At 44.2% G+C, this 16857-nt stretch overlaps 1 protein-coding gene across 1 annotated transcript in view; it reads left to right on the plus strand.

Annotated features, from left to right (window-relative positions):
- The first annotated feature begins 4268 nt into the window (after positions 1-4268).
- Positions 4269-16857, plus strand: part of LOC126455580 (short transient receptor potential channel 4-like) — a 274268-nt gene continuing 261679 nt past the window's right edge. The window contains exon 1 of the mRNA XM_050091340.1: positions 4269-4454. Coding sequence (XP_049947297.1) covers positions 4269-4454 — 186 coding nt within the window. The remainder of the gene's footprint in view (positions 4455-16857) is intronic.

Raw genomic sequence — 16857 nt, forward strand, 5'->3', positions numbered from 1 at the left:
GATGTGGTAGAACACGACCCAGTCGAGCTTGAAGTTTCTTCAGTGTCATCACATATCCATCAGAATTTATGGTGGTTCCACTTGGCATGATGTCCACAAGCAAGAGTCCTTCGGAATCGAAAAACACCGTAGCCATAACTTTTCCAGCAGAAGGTGTGGTTTAGAATTTTTTTTCTCGGGTGAATTTGCATGATGCCACTCCATTGATTGCCTCTTCGTCTCTGGCGAAAAATGATGGAGCCATGTTTCATCACCTGTCAGAATTCTTCCAAGAAATTCATCTCCACCATTCTCGTACTGTTCCAAAAGTTCACTGCATACAGTTTTTCTTGTTGCTTTGTGAGCCACTGTCAACATCCTGGGAACCCACCTGGCACAAACCGTTTTTAACGCCAACACTTTCAGTATTCAGCAAACACTTCCTTCCCCCATCCCAACGTAGCGTGACAATTCGTTCACTGTGATGCGTCTGTCAGCAGTCACCAATTCGTTAACTCTCTGCACATTCATCTACCTCTACATTTATACTCCGCAAGCCACCCAAAGGTGTGTGGCGGAGGGCACTTTACGTGCCACTGTCATTACCTCCCTTTCCTGTTCCAGTCGCGTATGGTTCGTGGGAAGAACGACTGTCTGAAAGCCTCCGTGCGCGCTCTAATCTCTCTAATTTTACATTCGTGATCTCCTCGGGAGGTATAAGTAGGGGGAAGCAATATATTCGATACCTCATCCAGAAACGCACCCTCTCGAAACCTGGCGAGCAAGCTACACCGCGATGCAGAGCGCCTCTCTTGCAGAGTCTGCCACATGAGTTTGTTAAACATCTCCGTAACGCTATCACGGTTACCAAATAACCCTGTGACGAAACGCGCCGCTCTTCTTTGGATCTTCTCTATCTCCTCCGTCAACCCGATCTGGTACGGACCCCACACTGATGAGCAATACTCAAGTATAGGTCGAACGAGTGTTTTGTAAGCCACCTCCTTTGTTGATGGACTACATTTTCTAAGGACTCTCCCAATGAATCTCAACCTGGTACCCGCCTTACCAACAATTAATTTTATATGATCGTTCCACTTCAAATCTTCCGCACGCATACTCCCAAATAATTTACGGAAGTAACTGCTACCAGTGTTTGTTCCGCTATCATATAATCATACAATAAAGGATCCTTCTTTCTATGTATTCGCAATGTACTGGGTGGCCCAAAAAGGATGGTCGGATTTGAACTGTGTAGTACCATTGAAAGGTGAGGAGGGGGGACCACTGCCGGCCGTCTGCAAGTCGGCCATTACACCCAGTTTGCCACGAGATGGCGCAGTGGACGGTTCAGCATCGTGTTTTTGCTGTGGAACAGTTTTTCAGAAATGATGAATCGTTTATTACTGTGCAACGATTGTTTCGACAACGTTTTGGTGTAGCGCGTGATGGACCCATTCCAGATCGCAGATCCATATCACGTTGGGTGATTGCATTCCGGACAACAGGGTCTGTCAAAAGTGGTAAATCTACAGGGCGTACACGTACGGCAGTTACTCCACAGAACATTGATGATGTTAGAGCGTCAGTGCTGCAAAGCCCGCGTCGTTCCACTAGGCGTCGTGCTCAAACTTTAGGCCTCAGCCGTAGTTCGTTGCAGCGTATTTTAAGCCGTGAGTTACAGTTTCACCCATACAAAATTATGATCACGCAAAAGCTGTATGATCGTGATTTTGAGCAGCGAAGACGATTTTGTGAATCAATGCTTGACATTTTGTACTCTAATAATGATGTTGTGCTTCTTATGTCAGATGAAGCCCATTTCCATTTAGACGGCTATGTCAATAAACAAAACTGCAGGTATTGGGCAGCAGATAATCCCAGAGAATTGCACCAAAAGCCTCTTCATAGTGCTAAGGTAACAGTCTGGTGTGGAATTTCAAGATTGGGGATTGTTGGTCCTTATTTTTTTGAGGAGAACAACGCTACAGTCACAGTGAACTCGAAACGTTACGTTAACATGCTACGTAGCTTTTTGGTGCCGAAACTGCGAGAGTTACATGTAAATCGAGATCGAATTTGGTTTCAACAGGACGGGGCCACGGCCCACACAGCCAATGACTCCATGTGTGTTTTAAGGCGGATGTTCCCCCACCACATCATCTCGCGTTTTGGAGATGTCCACTGGCCCGCGAGATCACCTGACCTCTCAGCCTGTGATTTTTTTCTTTGGGGATACCTAAAGTCAAAAGTCTACGTAAAGAAGCCCCGAAACTTAATTGATCTGAAGTAGGCAATCAGTGCGGAAATTATGGCAATTCAAGAAGAAACAGTAGTGAAAGTGATGGAAAATTTCGAGGAAAGACTTGTGGAATGCATCACCGAGGAAGGACACCATCTTCCGGAAGTCATTTTCCGTACATGATTTTTTGTGGTTAGTTCTTGTAATTGGGTGCCTGGGAGCATTTAGTTACGTAATTGAATACAATTAATTTGTAAAACTGATGGAGTTATAGTTATTTAAAATGTGACCATCCTTTTTGGGCCACCCTGTATTACATTTGTCTATGTTATATATTACATTGTCTGGAGTGTGTGCAGTACGAGGCCAGCCGCTGCGTGGACAATCCTCAATTTCGCCGTGCCTGCTTTCATCACGTAACCTGCTTGCCCATCGATTAACTATACTGCGATCTACAGCATCATCTCCGTACACCTTTTTCAACCTCTTGTGGATGTTTCCCACTGTCTCGTTTTCACAGCACAGGAATTCTATGACAGCACGTTGCTTCTGACGAACGTCAAGTGTAGCAGCCATCTTGAAGACATGCTGTGACAGCGCCACACACGGGAACGGGTTGAACTAAGTTTGAAAACAAGCGGGAAGGATGGTTCTACACACTGTAAAACTTTCACACATGCAGAATGAAAACTGTATTTTTACAAAAATAGTGTGCATTTCTTTTGGAGTGACCCTCATCAGCTAATCACAAGGGAACCTCCCCATCGCACCCTCCTCAGATTTAGTTATAAGTTGGCACAGTGGATAGGCTTTGAAAAACTGAACAAAGATCAGTCGAGAAAACAGGAAGAAGTTGTGTGGAACTATGAAAAAATAAGCAAAATATACAAACTGAGTAGTCCGTGTGTGATATAGGCAACATCAAGGAGAGTGTAGGCGCAGTAGCGCCGCGGTCCCGTGGTTAGCGTAAGCAGCTAGGGGGCGAGAAGTCCTTGGTTCAAGTCTTCCCTCGAGGGAAAAATGTACATTCTTTATTTTCGCAAAGCTATGATCTGTCCGTTCGTTCATTGACGTCACTTTTCACTGTAATATGTTTAGTGTCTGTGTTTTGCGACCGCACCGCAAAACCGTGCGATTATTAGGCGAAAGGACGTGCCTCTCCAATGGAAACCGAAAACATTTGATCGCAAGGTCATAGGTCAGCCGATTCCTCCACAGGAAAACAAGTCTGATATATTCTATACGACACTCGTGACGGCATGTGCGGCACATGACAGGAATATGTTGTCGACCCACCTAACTTGCACACTTGTCGAATGGGTAAAAAGATTCTTCTACCTTGCCCGATTTAGGTTCTCTTGTAGATGTGATAATCACTCCCAAAAAACTGATGAAAACATAATAGTTTGTCACATCAACTGAAAATAAAAATTTAAACTTTTCACTCGAGGGAAGACTTAAACCAAGGTCCTCTCGTTCCGCAGCTGCTCACGCTAACCACGGGACCACGATGCTCCTGTACTTATTTTATCCTTGATGTTGCCTATCTTGCACATGACTACTCAGTTTATATATTTTGCTCATTTTTTCATAGTTCCACACAACTTATTCCTGTTTTCTCGACTGATGTGTGTTCAGTTTTTCAGGGCCTATCCACTGTGCCAACTTATAACTAAGTCTGAGGGGGATGCGATGGGGAGGTTCCCTTGTCAGTAGTAGTACTTATAATGCACATATTATGGCACGGCCCAGGCCAATTGCCGGCCGGTGTGGCCGTGCGGTTAAAGGCGCTTCAGTCTGGAACCGCGTGACCGCTACGGTCGCAGGTTCGAATCCTGCCTCGGGCATGGATGTGTGTGATGTCCTTAGGTTAGTTAGGTTTAATTAGTTCTAAGTTCTAGGCGATTGATGACCTCAGCAGTTAAGTCGCATAGCGCTCAGAACCATTTGAACCATTTTTGAACCCAGGCCAATTAACCATAAATGCAACAGAGGAGAGCGATTAGGCTATAAAGTAATGCTTTACAGGTAGCGAAAGGAGGAGAGAATGTCACGGCGGAAGCGCTTGGACGAAGACATGGACGCCGAAGATGAGGACGAGGACGACCCCCGCGAGCTGTCGGACCGCGCGCCGCTCACCCGCAAGGCTGGCCGGCGAGCCTCCACGTCCGCACCGCACCTGCAGGTGCCGCAGCAGCCCAGCCGCATGTCCTCGCGGAGTCTCCAACCGCAGGTACAGCCCGCCTCCTTTGCACCTCGCTAGATTCCCAGCCACCAGGTGCTCGAACACAATGGCCACTGTCTGTCAAGCACCCCTTTTCTTTTCCGCAATATTGTAGCGCAACTTTACGCTAGCACAGGAAAGGTTCAGTTAATCAAAGGACTAAGCCACAATTCTCAAACATGATTGACTTTATTACAATATAACTCTCTGAGCAAGTTTCATTCCTTGATACTTATACAATATACAGGGTGAGTCACCTAACGTTACCGCTGGATATATTTCGAAAACCACATCAAATACTGACGAACCGATTCCACAGACCGAACGTGAGGAGATGGGCTAGTGTAATTGTTTAATGCAAACCATACAAAAATGCACGGAAGTATGTTTTTTTAACACAAACCTAGTTTTTTTTTAAATGGAACCCCGTTAGTTTTGTTTGCACATCTGAACCTATAAACAAATACGTAATCAGTGCCGTTTGTTGCATTGTAAAATGTTAATTACATCCGGTGATATTGTAACCTAAAGTTGGCGCTTGAGTACCTCTCCTCTGCTGTTCGATCGTGTGTATCAGAGAGCACCGAATTACGTAGGGATCCAAAGGGAACGGTGATGGACCTTAGGTACAGAAGAGAATGGAACAGCACATTACCTCCACATGCTACCATCTTTTTATTGGTCTTTTTCACTGACGCACATGTACATTACCATGAGGGGTGAGGTACACGTACACACGTGGTTTCCGTTTTCAATTACGGAGTGGAATAGAGTGTGTCCCGACATGTCAGGCCAATAGATGTTCAATGTGGTGGCCATCATTTGCTGCACACAATTGCAATCTCTGGCGTAATGAATGTCGTACACACCGCAGTACATCTGGTGTAATGTCGCCGCAGGCTGCCACAATACGTTGTTTCATATCCTCTGGGGTTGTAGGCGCATCACGGTACACATTCTCCTTTAACGTACCCCACAGAAAGAAGTCCTGAGGTGTAAGATCAGGAGAACGGGCTGGCCAATTTATGCGTCCTCCACGTCCTATGAAACGCCCGTCGAACATCCTGTCAAGGGTCAGCCTAGTGTTAATTGCGGAATGTGCAGGTGCACCATCATGCTGATACCACATACGTCGACGCGTTTCCAGTGGGACATTTTCGAGCAACGTTGGCAGATCATTCTGTAGAAACGCGATGTATGTTGCAGTGCTCTCCGATACACACGATCGAACAGCGGAGGAGTGGTACTCAAGCGTCAACTTTAGGTTACAATATCTCCGGATGTAATTAACATTTTACAACGCAACAAACGGCACTGATTACGTATTGTTTATATCTTCAGATGTGCTAACAAAACTAACGGGCTTCCATTTAAAAAAACGTAGGTTTGTGTTAAAAAACGTACTTCCGTGCATTTTTGTACGGTTTGTATTAAACAATTACACTAGCCCCTCTCCTCACGTTCGGTCTGTGGAATCGGTTCGTCAGTATTTGATGTGGTTTACGAAATATATCCAGCGGTAACGTTAGGTGACACACCCTGTATATATAGGGTGTTATAAAGAGGTACGGCCAAACTTTCAGGAATCATTCCTCACACACAAAGAAAGAAAACATGTTATGTGGACATGTGTCCGGAAACGCTTACTTTCCATGTTAGAGCTCATTTTATTATTTCTCTTCAAATCACATTAATCATGGAATGGAAACACACAGCAACAGAACGTACCAGCGTGACTTCAAACACTTTGTTACAGGAAATGTTCAAAATGTCCTCCGTTAGCGAGGATACATGCATCCACCGTCCGTCGCATGGAATCACTGATGCGCTGATGCAGCCCTGGAGAATGGCGTATTGTATCACAGCCGTCCACAATACGAGCACGAAGAGTCTCTACATTTGGTACCGGGGTTGCGTAGACAAGACCTTTCAAGTGCCCCCACAAATGAAAATCAAGAGGGTTGAGATCAGGAGAGCGTAGAGGCCATGGAATTGGTCCGCCTCTACCAATTCATCGGTCACCGAATCTGTTGATGAGAAGCGTACGAACACTTCGTCTGATATGTGCAGGAGCTCCATCGTACATGAACCACATGTTGTGTCATACTTGTAAAGGCACATGTTCTAGCAGACAGGTAGAGTATCCCGTATGAAATCATGGCGGTGAATCGAGGAAATACAGTACATACTGACGAAACTAAAATGAGCTCTAACATGGAAATTAAGCGTTTCCGTACACATGTCCGCATAACATCTTTTCTTTATTTGTGTGTGAGGAATGTTTCCTGAAAGTTTGGCCGTACCTTTTTGTAACACCCTATATATATATATATATATATATATATATATATATATATATATATATATATATATATATATATATACTCCTTGAAATGGAAAAAAGAACACATTGACACCGGTGTGTCAGACCCACCATACTTGCTCCGGACACTGCGAGAGGGCTGTACAAGCAATGATCACACGCACGGCACAGCGGACACACCAGGAACCGCGGTGTTGGCCGTCGAATGGCGCTAGCTGCGCAGCATTTGTGCACCGCCACCGTCAGTGTCACCCAGTTTGCCGTGGCATACGGAGCTCCATCGCAGTCTTTAACACTGGTAGCATGCCGCGACAGCGTGGACGTGAACCATATGTGCAGTTGACGGACTTTGAGCGAGGGCGTATAGTGGGCATGCGGGAGGCCGGGTGGACGTACCGCCGAATTGCTCAACACGTGGGGCGTGAGGTCTCCACAGTACATCGATGTTGTCGCCAGTGGTCGGCGGAAGGTGCACGTGCCCGTCGACCTGGGACCGGACCGCAGCGACGCACGGATGCACGCCAAGACCGTAGGATCCTACGCAGTGCCGTAGGGGACCGCACCGCCACTTCCCAGCAAATTAGGGACACTGGGGTATCGGCGAGGACCATTCGCAACCGTCTCCATGAAGCTGGGCTACGGTCCCGCACACCGTTAGGCCGTCTTCCGCTCACGCCCGAACATCGTGCAGCCCGCCTCCAGTGGTGTCGCGACAGGCGTGAATGGAGGGACGAATGGAGACGTGTCGTCTTCAGCGATAAGAGTCGCTTCTGCCTTGGTGCCAATGATGGTCGTATGCGTGTTTGGCGCCGTGCAGGTGAGCGCCACAATCAGGACTGCATACGACCGAGGCAGACAGGGCCAACACCCGGCATCATGGTGTGGGGAGCGATCTCCTACACTGGCCGTACACCACTGGTGATCGTCGAGGGGACACTGAATAGTGCACGGTACATCCAAACCGTCATCGAACCCATCGTTCTACCATTCCTAGACCGGCAAGGGAACTTGCTGTTCCAACAGGACAATGCACGTCCGCATGTATACCGTGCCACCCAACGTGCTCTAGAAGGTGTAAGTCAACTACCCTGGCCAGCAAGATCTCCGGATCTGTCCCCCATTGAGCATGTTTGGGACTGGATGAAGCGTCGTCTCACGCGGTCTGCACGTCCAGCACGAACGCTGGTCCAACTGAGGCGCCAGGTGGAAATGGCATGGCAAGCCGTTCCACAGGACTACATCCATCATCTCTACGATCGTCTCCATGGGAGAATAGCAGCCTGCATTGCTGCGAAAGGTGGATATACACTGTACTAGTGCCGACATTGTGCATGCTCTGTTGCCTGTGTCTATGTGCCTGTGGTTCTGTCAGTGTGATCATGTGATGTATCTGACCCCAGGAATGTGTCAATAAAGTTTCCCCTTCCTGGGACAATGAATTCACGGTGTTCTTATTTCAATTTCCGGGAGTGTAGATCAGAAATGTAAGGACTATGGTATGAAGATTAGCATCTCCAAAACGAAAGTAATGTCAGTGGGAAGGAGATATAAATGGATTGAGTGCCAAATAGGAGGAACAAAGTTAGAACAGGTGGACGGTTTCAAGTACTTACGATGCATATTCTCACAGGATGGCAACATAGTGAAAGAACTGGAAGTTAGGTGTAGCATAGCTAATGCAGTGAGCGCTCAGCTATAAGCTACTCTCTTCTGCAAGAAGGAAGTCATTACCAAGGCTAAGTTATCTGTGCACCGTTCAATACCGGGTACTAGTAGATGGGAACAATGGCAGGAGGGTGTCCACAATGAGGAAATCAAAGAAAAACTGGGCATGAACTCTATAGATGTAGCAGTCAGGGCGAACAGGCTTAGATGGTGGGGTCATGTTACACGCATGGGAGAACCTAGGTTACCCAAGAGACTCATGGGTTCAGCAGTAGAGGGTAGGAGGAGTCGGGGTAGACCAAGGAGAAGATACCTGGGTTCGGTTAAGAATGATTTTGAAGCAATAGGCTTAACATCAGAAGAGGCACCAATGTTAGCACTGAATAGAGGATCATGGAGGAATTTTATAAGGGGGACTAAGCTCCAAACTGAACGCTGAAAGGCATAATCAGTCTTAAATGATGATGATGATGATAAAAAAAACTATCCATGGTTCCATTGCCTTCGTGAGCAGAAACAAGGCTGTCCACTCAGGGTCCCGTCAACCAATGAACGTCAGAGTCATCAACGCCAGTACGAACAGTCTCAGTTCTATGCATTGCCAGCTTATACTGCCGCCTAGCATGCTTCCAAACACAGCGCATGCGCGACTCACGACTCCTAGCGACCCGCGTTCACTCTCTCCCTTTGTACCTCGCCTCAGGCGCGCGCTATATAGGCAAACTTGACGCCAGACGGGACCGATAACCGCTAGGTCAATGTGCACACATCAAACATAATTTTTATTTGCGTTCCAGACGCATTTCGCCGGAAACGACAGCGTCGGAAGTCATAAGCGAAAATCGTTCTAATACCAGTACATGTACTGGTACTGTTATTGCTAAGATCTCAGACTGTACCGAAGGAATTTTGTTTTTGAGTCATCAGTCTTCTGACTGGTTTGATGCGGTCCGCCACAAATTTCTTTCCAGTGCCTACCTTTTCATCTCAGAGTAACGCTTGCAACCTACATCCTCAGTTATCTGCCGGATGTATTCCGATCTCTGTCTTTATTTACAGTTTTTACCTTCTACTGCTCTCTCTAGTATCATTTTTTCGTATACTTCTTTTCTCGCCGATTCTGCGAAGAATTCCTCATTCCTTACATATCAGTCCACCTTAATTTTCAACGTTATTTTGTTACACCAAATCTCAAATGTTTCGGTCTCTTCTGTTCCTGTTTTCCCACAGTCCATGTTTCACTACCAAACAATTCTGTGCTCAAAACGCACATTTCTTCATCAAATTAAGGCCTATGCATCATGCTTGCAGACTTCTCTTGGAAATAAATGTCCTTTTTGCCAGTGCTAGTCTGCTTTTTGTGGCCTCCTTGCTCCATTCGTCTTTGGGTCGAGTTTCTCGTTGTTTTGATTTCTACTACTTCTCATTACTTTCATCTTTCTTCGATTTACTCTCAAACTGCATTCTGTACTGATTAGACTGTTCATTCCATTTAAAGTATTCTGTAATTCTTCTTTACTTTTCGCGGTGGTCTAGCGGTTCTAGGCGCTCAGTCCGGAGCCGCGCGACTGCTACGGTCGCAGGTTCGAATCCTGCCTCGGGCATGGATGTGTGTGATGTCCTTAGGTTAATTAGGTTTAAGTAGTTCTAAGTTCTAGGGGACTGATGACCACAGATGTTTAGTCCCATAGTGCTCAGAGCCATTTGAACCATTTCTTTACTTTCGCTGAGAATAACAGTGTCATCAGTGAATCTTATCGTTGATATTCTTTCATCTTGAATTTATTCGATGTATAGAGTGTAGGGGCGAAAGATTACATCCCTGTATTACATCATTTTTTATCCAAGCACTTCAGTCTTGGTCTTTCACTCTTATAGTTACCTCATTGTTCTTGTCCACATTTTGCATTGTCGGTCATTCCCTATAATTTACCTCTATTTTTCTCAGAATTTCGAATATTTTGCACCATTTGACATTGTCAAACACTTTTTCCAGGTCGACAAATCCTATAAGAGTGTCTTGACTTTTCTTTATTCTTGCTTCCATTATCAACCACAACGTTAGAACTGCCTCTCTGGTGCCTTTACCTTTCCTAAAGCCAAACTCATGATAATCTAACAGATTCTCAATTTTCTTTTCCATTCTTTGAGTACATTATTCTCGTGAGCAACTTGAATGCATAGCCTGTTAAGCTGATTGTGTGATTATTCTAGCACTTTTCTGCTCTTGCAGTCTTCGGAAAAGTGTGGCTGATGTTTTTCCGAAAGTTTTCTCATATGTCACAAGTCTCATACACCACACACCAGCGTGAATAGATGTTTTGTTGCCACTTCCCCCAATGATTCGTTGAAATCTCTTCTGTCCCATCCGCCTTATATCATCTTAAGTCTTCCAAAGCCCTTTTAAATTCTGATTCTAATACTGGATCCCCTATCTCTTCCCTGTGGACTCCTCTTTCTTCTTTTGTCACGCCATCAGACAAGTCCTACCCGTCACATAGGCCTTCAGTGTACTCTTTCCACCTATCCGACCTCTCCTCTACATTTAAACAGTGGAGTCCCCATTGCACTCTTAATATTACCGCCCTTGCTTCTAATTTCACCGAATGTTGGTTTGACGTTACTTCTGATTTCTTCACGTTTTTCATCCAGCCACTTATCCTTAGCTTCCCTGCATTTCTTATTTCATTCATAAGCGATTTGTATTTCTGTATTCCTGAATTTCCCTGAATATTTTTATACTTCCTTCTTTCGTCGATGAATTGAAGTGTTTCTTCTGTTAGCAACGGTTTCTTCACAGTTACCTTCCTTGTACCTATATACCACTCCAACTTCTGTGATTGCCCCTCTTACAGATGTCCATTCCTCTTCAACTGAACTGCCTACACAGTATCTATAACCTCACAGAATTTGAACTATATCTCCTCATTCCTTAGCATTTCCATATCCCACTTCTTTGTGCATTGATTCTTTCTGACAAGTCTATTAAATTTCAGCCTACTGTCCACCATTACTGTATCTGTTTCTGAGTACTCCTTACAATCCAGTGTCTGATATTTCGGAATTTTTGCTTGACCATGGTGTCATCTAAATGAAATCTTCCATATCTCCCGGCTTTTTCCAAGAACACCTTCTCCTCATGTGATTCTCGAACAGGGTATTCGATATTATTACCGAAATTTATTGAAATTCACTGGAGAGCTCAGTTATTCTTTCTCCTCTCTCATTCCTACTCTAAGCCCATGTTCTCCTGTAACAATTTCTTCTAGTACTCGCCCTACAACTGCATTCCGGTCCCCAGTGGCTACTAGATTTTCATCTCGCTTTATGCACTGAATTACCCGTTCAATATCCTCATATACTTCCTGTATCTCTTCGTCTTCTGATTGCGACGTTGGCATGTGTGCCTGAACTATTGTTGTCGGTGTTGAATGGCTGTCGATTCTGATGAGAACAGCCATCACTGAACTGTTCACGGTGAATCACTCTCTGGCCGGCCGAAGTGGCCGTGCGGTTAAAGGCGCTGCAGTCTGGAACCGCAAGACCGCTACGGTCGAAGGTTCGAATCCTGCCTCGGGCATGGATGTTTGTGATGTCCTTAGGTTAGTTAGGTTTAACTAATTCTAAGTTCTAGGGGACTAATGACCTCAGCAGTTGAGTCCCATAGTGCTCAGAGCCATTTGAATCACTCTCTGCTCTACTTAACCTAGTCATACCGAGAATCCCACCCCCATTTATACGTTTTCCTGCTGCTGCTGCTGATATTGCCCTAAACTCGTCTGACCAGAAATCCTTGTCTTCTTTCCATTTCATTTCACTGGTTCCCACTATATCTACACTGAACCTTAGCAAGTACCTTGTGGATGATGGTCTGCAAGACTTCGGACGTTCACTTTACGCAATAAATCACACACCTACAGCCGTCGTTTTGATGTTATGTTATTTTATTACAGTCAGTTTCAGTGATTCAATACGTCATCTTCAGGCCTTAACTGACGCTGAGAGGGTGAACTCTAGTCGTATACACGAGCCCATCAGTGGCCAATATTTATGAACCGGCTTCTGCAGAATACTGTAAAAGCGAAGTTGTGACTGCAATCATGCTTGAGCGAGTAATCTTTTCTTGAAATTGTTTCATAAACTTGTGTAACTAACTAAACGAAATTATAAAACTACATTTCTTCATTTTCGGTCATTATTTATTGTTTGAAATTTATTGCTTTTAGCAGCAACTGTAACCATACGCATTTACAACTGATTGCGCTACGTTAGTTCATACTGTTTAGCACTTCGAAAAATAAAATTTGTTCAATACTTTTCTTATTCAGTATTCACTCCTATGTTATGCCCACTGTATTCTGTCTAAAACTAAATCTATATCTGCATGACTACTCCGCAATTCACATGGTAATGCTTGGCAGAACATTCATTCAACCACCCTCAGACCATTTCTCTAGCGTTCCGCTCTCTAACAGCGCGAGGGAAAAACGAACATTTAAATCTTTCCGTGCGATGTCTTATTTCTCTTATTTTATTACGACGATCATTTCTTCCTATGCAGGTGGGAGCTAATAAAATATTTTCTCTTATGGAGCAGAAACTTGGTGATTGAAATTTCGCGAAATAATATTGCCTCAAAGAAAAACGCCAATGTTTTACAGATTGTGGCAACATGGTGACTGCTCAGAAAGAGAAATTATTTGATGTGTTGCAATTTGCTTGAAGTCAATCCAATATTCAAGTGCAACCACAGCAGGAGGTAAGAATTTTTCATGCCAGTTCTTCAGGGTATGGCACATTATGCTTTTTCGGAACAACTCATCTTTTCGGACGAATCTAAGTTTCATCTATCGGATAAAGTAAAACGCCATATTACAGGGAGTTTGAAAAAGAACTCCCTAGTTTTAAGTATAAATTTAATGGGGAAATTAATGAAAAATTACATCAGTGAGTACGTATCATGAAAGAGAATTCCTTCAAGTTTTGTTTAAAGTTAGTAGACGTCAACGTGGGATCCATTTGTTGCCATGCACACGTCGAGACGGTATTCCGCTTCTCGCCACGAATTCACCAACATTTCAGGTGTAACTGTCGCAACCGCCGCGACGATTCTTTGCTATAAATGATTGATGTCTCTGATCTTTTCAGTGTACACAAAAATTTTTATGTGGCTCCAAAAGAAAAAGTTCAGTGGGGTTAAGTCTGGGCATCGTGGTGGCAAGGTACTGGGCCTGCCCTGCATGTCCACCTTCCTGAAAGCACAAGCGGTTTCCTTGAAATACTTTAGCCAATGACGGATAGATTTTGCTGTAGGTAGTTCACCACCATACTGACGTCTAAAATTACGCAGCACTGTTATAACTGACCTAGTTTTCACAAGCCAAATAACACACTGCGCTTTCTGTTGCGAAGTACACATTGTTGCTGAGTTACTCTGTACTCCACTGCACGCACGCCTGGACAGAACTGAGGTAATAGAGGAAAAAAACAGCACTGGTGCCATCTCAAGGTCAAGCAGACCTGCCAACTGCAGGGGAGCCAAACTTGGAGGGTTGATGAATCAAACACCACAAACTAGACTCGTCTATGTCACTCTTTACAGATGCTAGGACACATTAAAACTAGGGAGTTCTTTTTCAAAAAAACTGTATAACAATGTGGGGGTCACAAAATATTGGTGTCGTCGTTGAACATGAAAGAGACTCACCGGAACTGAATGTGTTTTCTGCCGTTTCTGTTCAAAAAGGCCGGCCGCGGTGGTATAGCGGTTCTAGGCGCACAGTCCGGAACCGCGCAACTGCTACGGTCGCAGGTTCGAATCCTGCCTCGGGCATGGATGTGTGTGATGTCCTTAGGTTAATTAGGTTTAAGTAGTTCTAAGTTCTAGGGGACTGATGACCACAGATGTTTAGTCCCATAGTGCTCAGAGCCATTTGAACCATTTCTTTACTTTCGCTGAGAATAACAGTGTCATCAGTGAATCTTATCGTTGATATTCTTTCATCTTGAATTTATTCGATGTATAGAGTGTAGGGGCGAAAGATTACATCCCTGTATTACATCATTTTTTATCCAAGCACTTCAGTCTTGGTCTTTCACTCTTATAGTTACCTCATTGTTCTTGTCCACATTTTGCATTGTCGGTCATTCCCTATAATTTACCTCTATTTTTCTCAGAATTTCGAATATTTTGCACCATTTGACATTGTCAAACACTTTTTCCAGGTCGACAAATCCTATAAGAGTGTCTTGACTTTTCTTTATTCTTGCTTCCATTATCAACCACAACGTTAGAACTGCCTCTCTGGTGCCTTTACCTTTCCTAAAGCCAAACTCATGATAATCTAACAGATTCTCAATTTTCTTTTCCATTCTTTGAGTACATTATTCTCGTGAGCAACTTGAATGCATAGCCTGTTAAGCTGATTGTGTGATTATTCTAGCACTTTTCTGCTCTTGCAGTCTTCGGAAAAGTGTGGCTGATGTTTTTCCGAAAGTTTTCTCATATGTCACAAGTCTCATACACCACACACCAGCGTGAATAGATGTTTTGTTGCCACTTCCCCCAATGATTCGTTGAAATCTCTTCTGTCCCATCCGCCTTATATCATCTTAAGTCTTCCAAAGCCCTTTTAAATTCTGATTCTAATACTGGATCCCCTATCTCTTCCCTGTGGACTCCTCTTTCTTCTTTTGTCACGCCATCAGACAAGTCCTACCCGTCACATAGGCCTTCAGTGTACTCTTTCCACTTATCCGACCTCTCCTCTACATTTAAACAGTGGAGTCCCCATTGCACTCTTAATATTACCGCCCTTGCTTCTAATTTCACCGAATGTTGGTTTGACGTTACTTCTGATTTCTTCACGTTTTTCATCCAGCCACTTATCCTTAGCTTCCCTGCATTTCTTATTTCATTCATAAGCGATTTGTATTTCTGTATTCCTGAATTTCCCTGAATATTTTTATACTTCCTTCTTTCGTCGATGAATTGAAGTGTTTCTTCTGTTAGCAACGGTTTCTTCACAGTTACCTTCCTTGTACCTATATACCACTCCAACTTCTGTGATTGCCCCTCTTACAGATGTCCATTCCTCTTCAACTGAACTGCCTACACAGTATCTATAACCTCACAGAATTTGAACTATATCTCCTCATTCCTTAGCATTTCCATATCCCACTTCTTTGTGCATTGATTCTTTCTGACAAGTCTATTAAATTTCAGCCTACTGTCCACCATTACTGTATCTGTTTCTGAGTACTCCTTACAATCCAGTGTCTGATATTTCGGAATTTTTGCTTGACCATGGTGTCATCTAAATGAAATCTTCCATATCTCCCGGCTTTTTCCAAGAACACCTTCTCCTCATGTGATTCTCGAACAGGGTATTCGATATTATTACCGAAATTTATTGAAATTCACTGGAGAGCTCAGTTATTCTTTCTCCTCTCTCATTCCTACTCTAAGCCCATGTTCTCCTGTAACAATTTCTTCTAGTACTCGCCCTACAACTGCATTCCGGTCCCCAGTGGCTACTAGATTTTCATCTCGCTTTATGCACTGAATTACCCGTTCAATATCCTCATATACTTCCTGTATCTCTTCGTCTTCTGATTGCGACGTTGGCATGTGTGCCTGAACTATTGTTGTCGGTGTTGAATGGCTGTCGATTCTGATGAGAACAGCCATCACTGAACTGTTCACGGTGAATCACTCTCTGGCCGGCCGAAGTGGCCGTGCGGTTAAAGGCGCTGCAGTCTGGAACCGCAAGACCGTTACGGTCGAAGGTTCGAATCCTGCCTCGGGCATGGATGTTTGTGATGTCCTTAGGTTAGTTAGGTTTAACTAATTCTAAGTTCTAGGGGACTAATGACCTCAGCAGTTGAGTCCCATAGTGCTCAGAGCCATTTGAATCACTCTCTGCTCTACTTAACCTAGTCATACCGAGAATCCCACCCCCATTTATACGTTTTCCTGCTGCTGCTGCTGATATTGCCCTAAACTCGTCTGACCAGAAATCCTTGTCTTCTTTCCATTTCATTTCACTGGTTCCCACTATATCTACACTGAACCTTAGCAAGTACCTTGTGGATGATGATCTGCAAGACTTCGGACGTTCACTTTACGCAATAAATCACACACCTACAGCCGTCGTTTTGATGTTATGTTATTTTATTACAGTCAGTTTCAGTGATTCAATACGTCATCTTCAGGCCTTAACTGACGCTGAGAGGGTGAACTCTAGTCGTATACACGAGCCCATCAGTGGCCAATATTTATGAACCGGCTTCTGCAGAATACTGTAAAAGCGAAGTTGTGACTGCAATCATGCTTGAGCGAGTAATCTTTTCTTGAAATTGTTTCATAAACTTGTGTAACTAACTAAACGAAATTATAAAACTACATTTCTTCATTTTCGGTCA

This window comes from Schistocerca serialis, chromosome 1 (assembly GCF_023864345.2).
Source record: "Schistocerca serialis cubense isolate TAMUIC-IGC-003099 chromosome 1, iqSchSeri2.2, whole genome shotgun sequence".
In the NCBI taxonomy this organism is placed as follows: Eukaryota; Metazoa; Arthropoda; class Insecta; order Orthoptera; family Acrididae; genus Schistocerca; species Schistocerca serialis.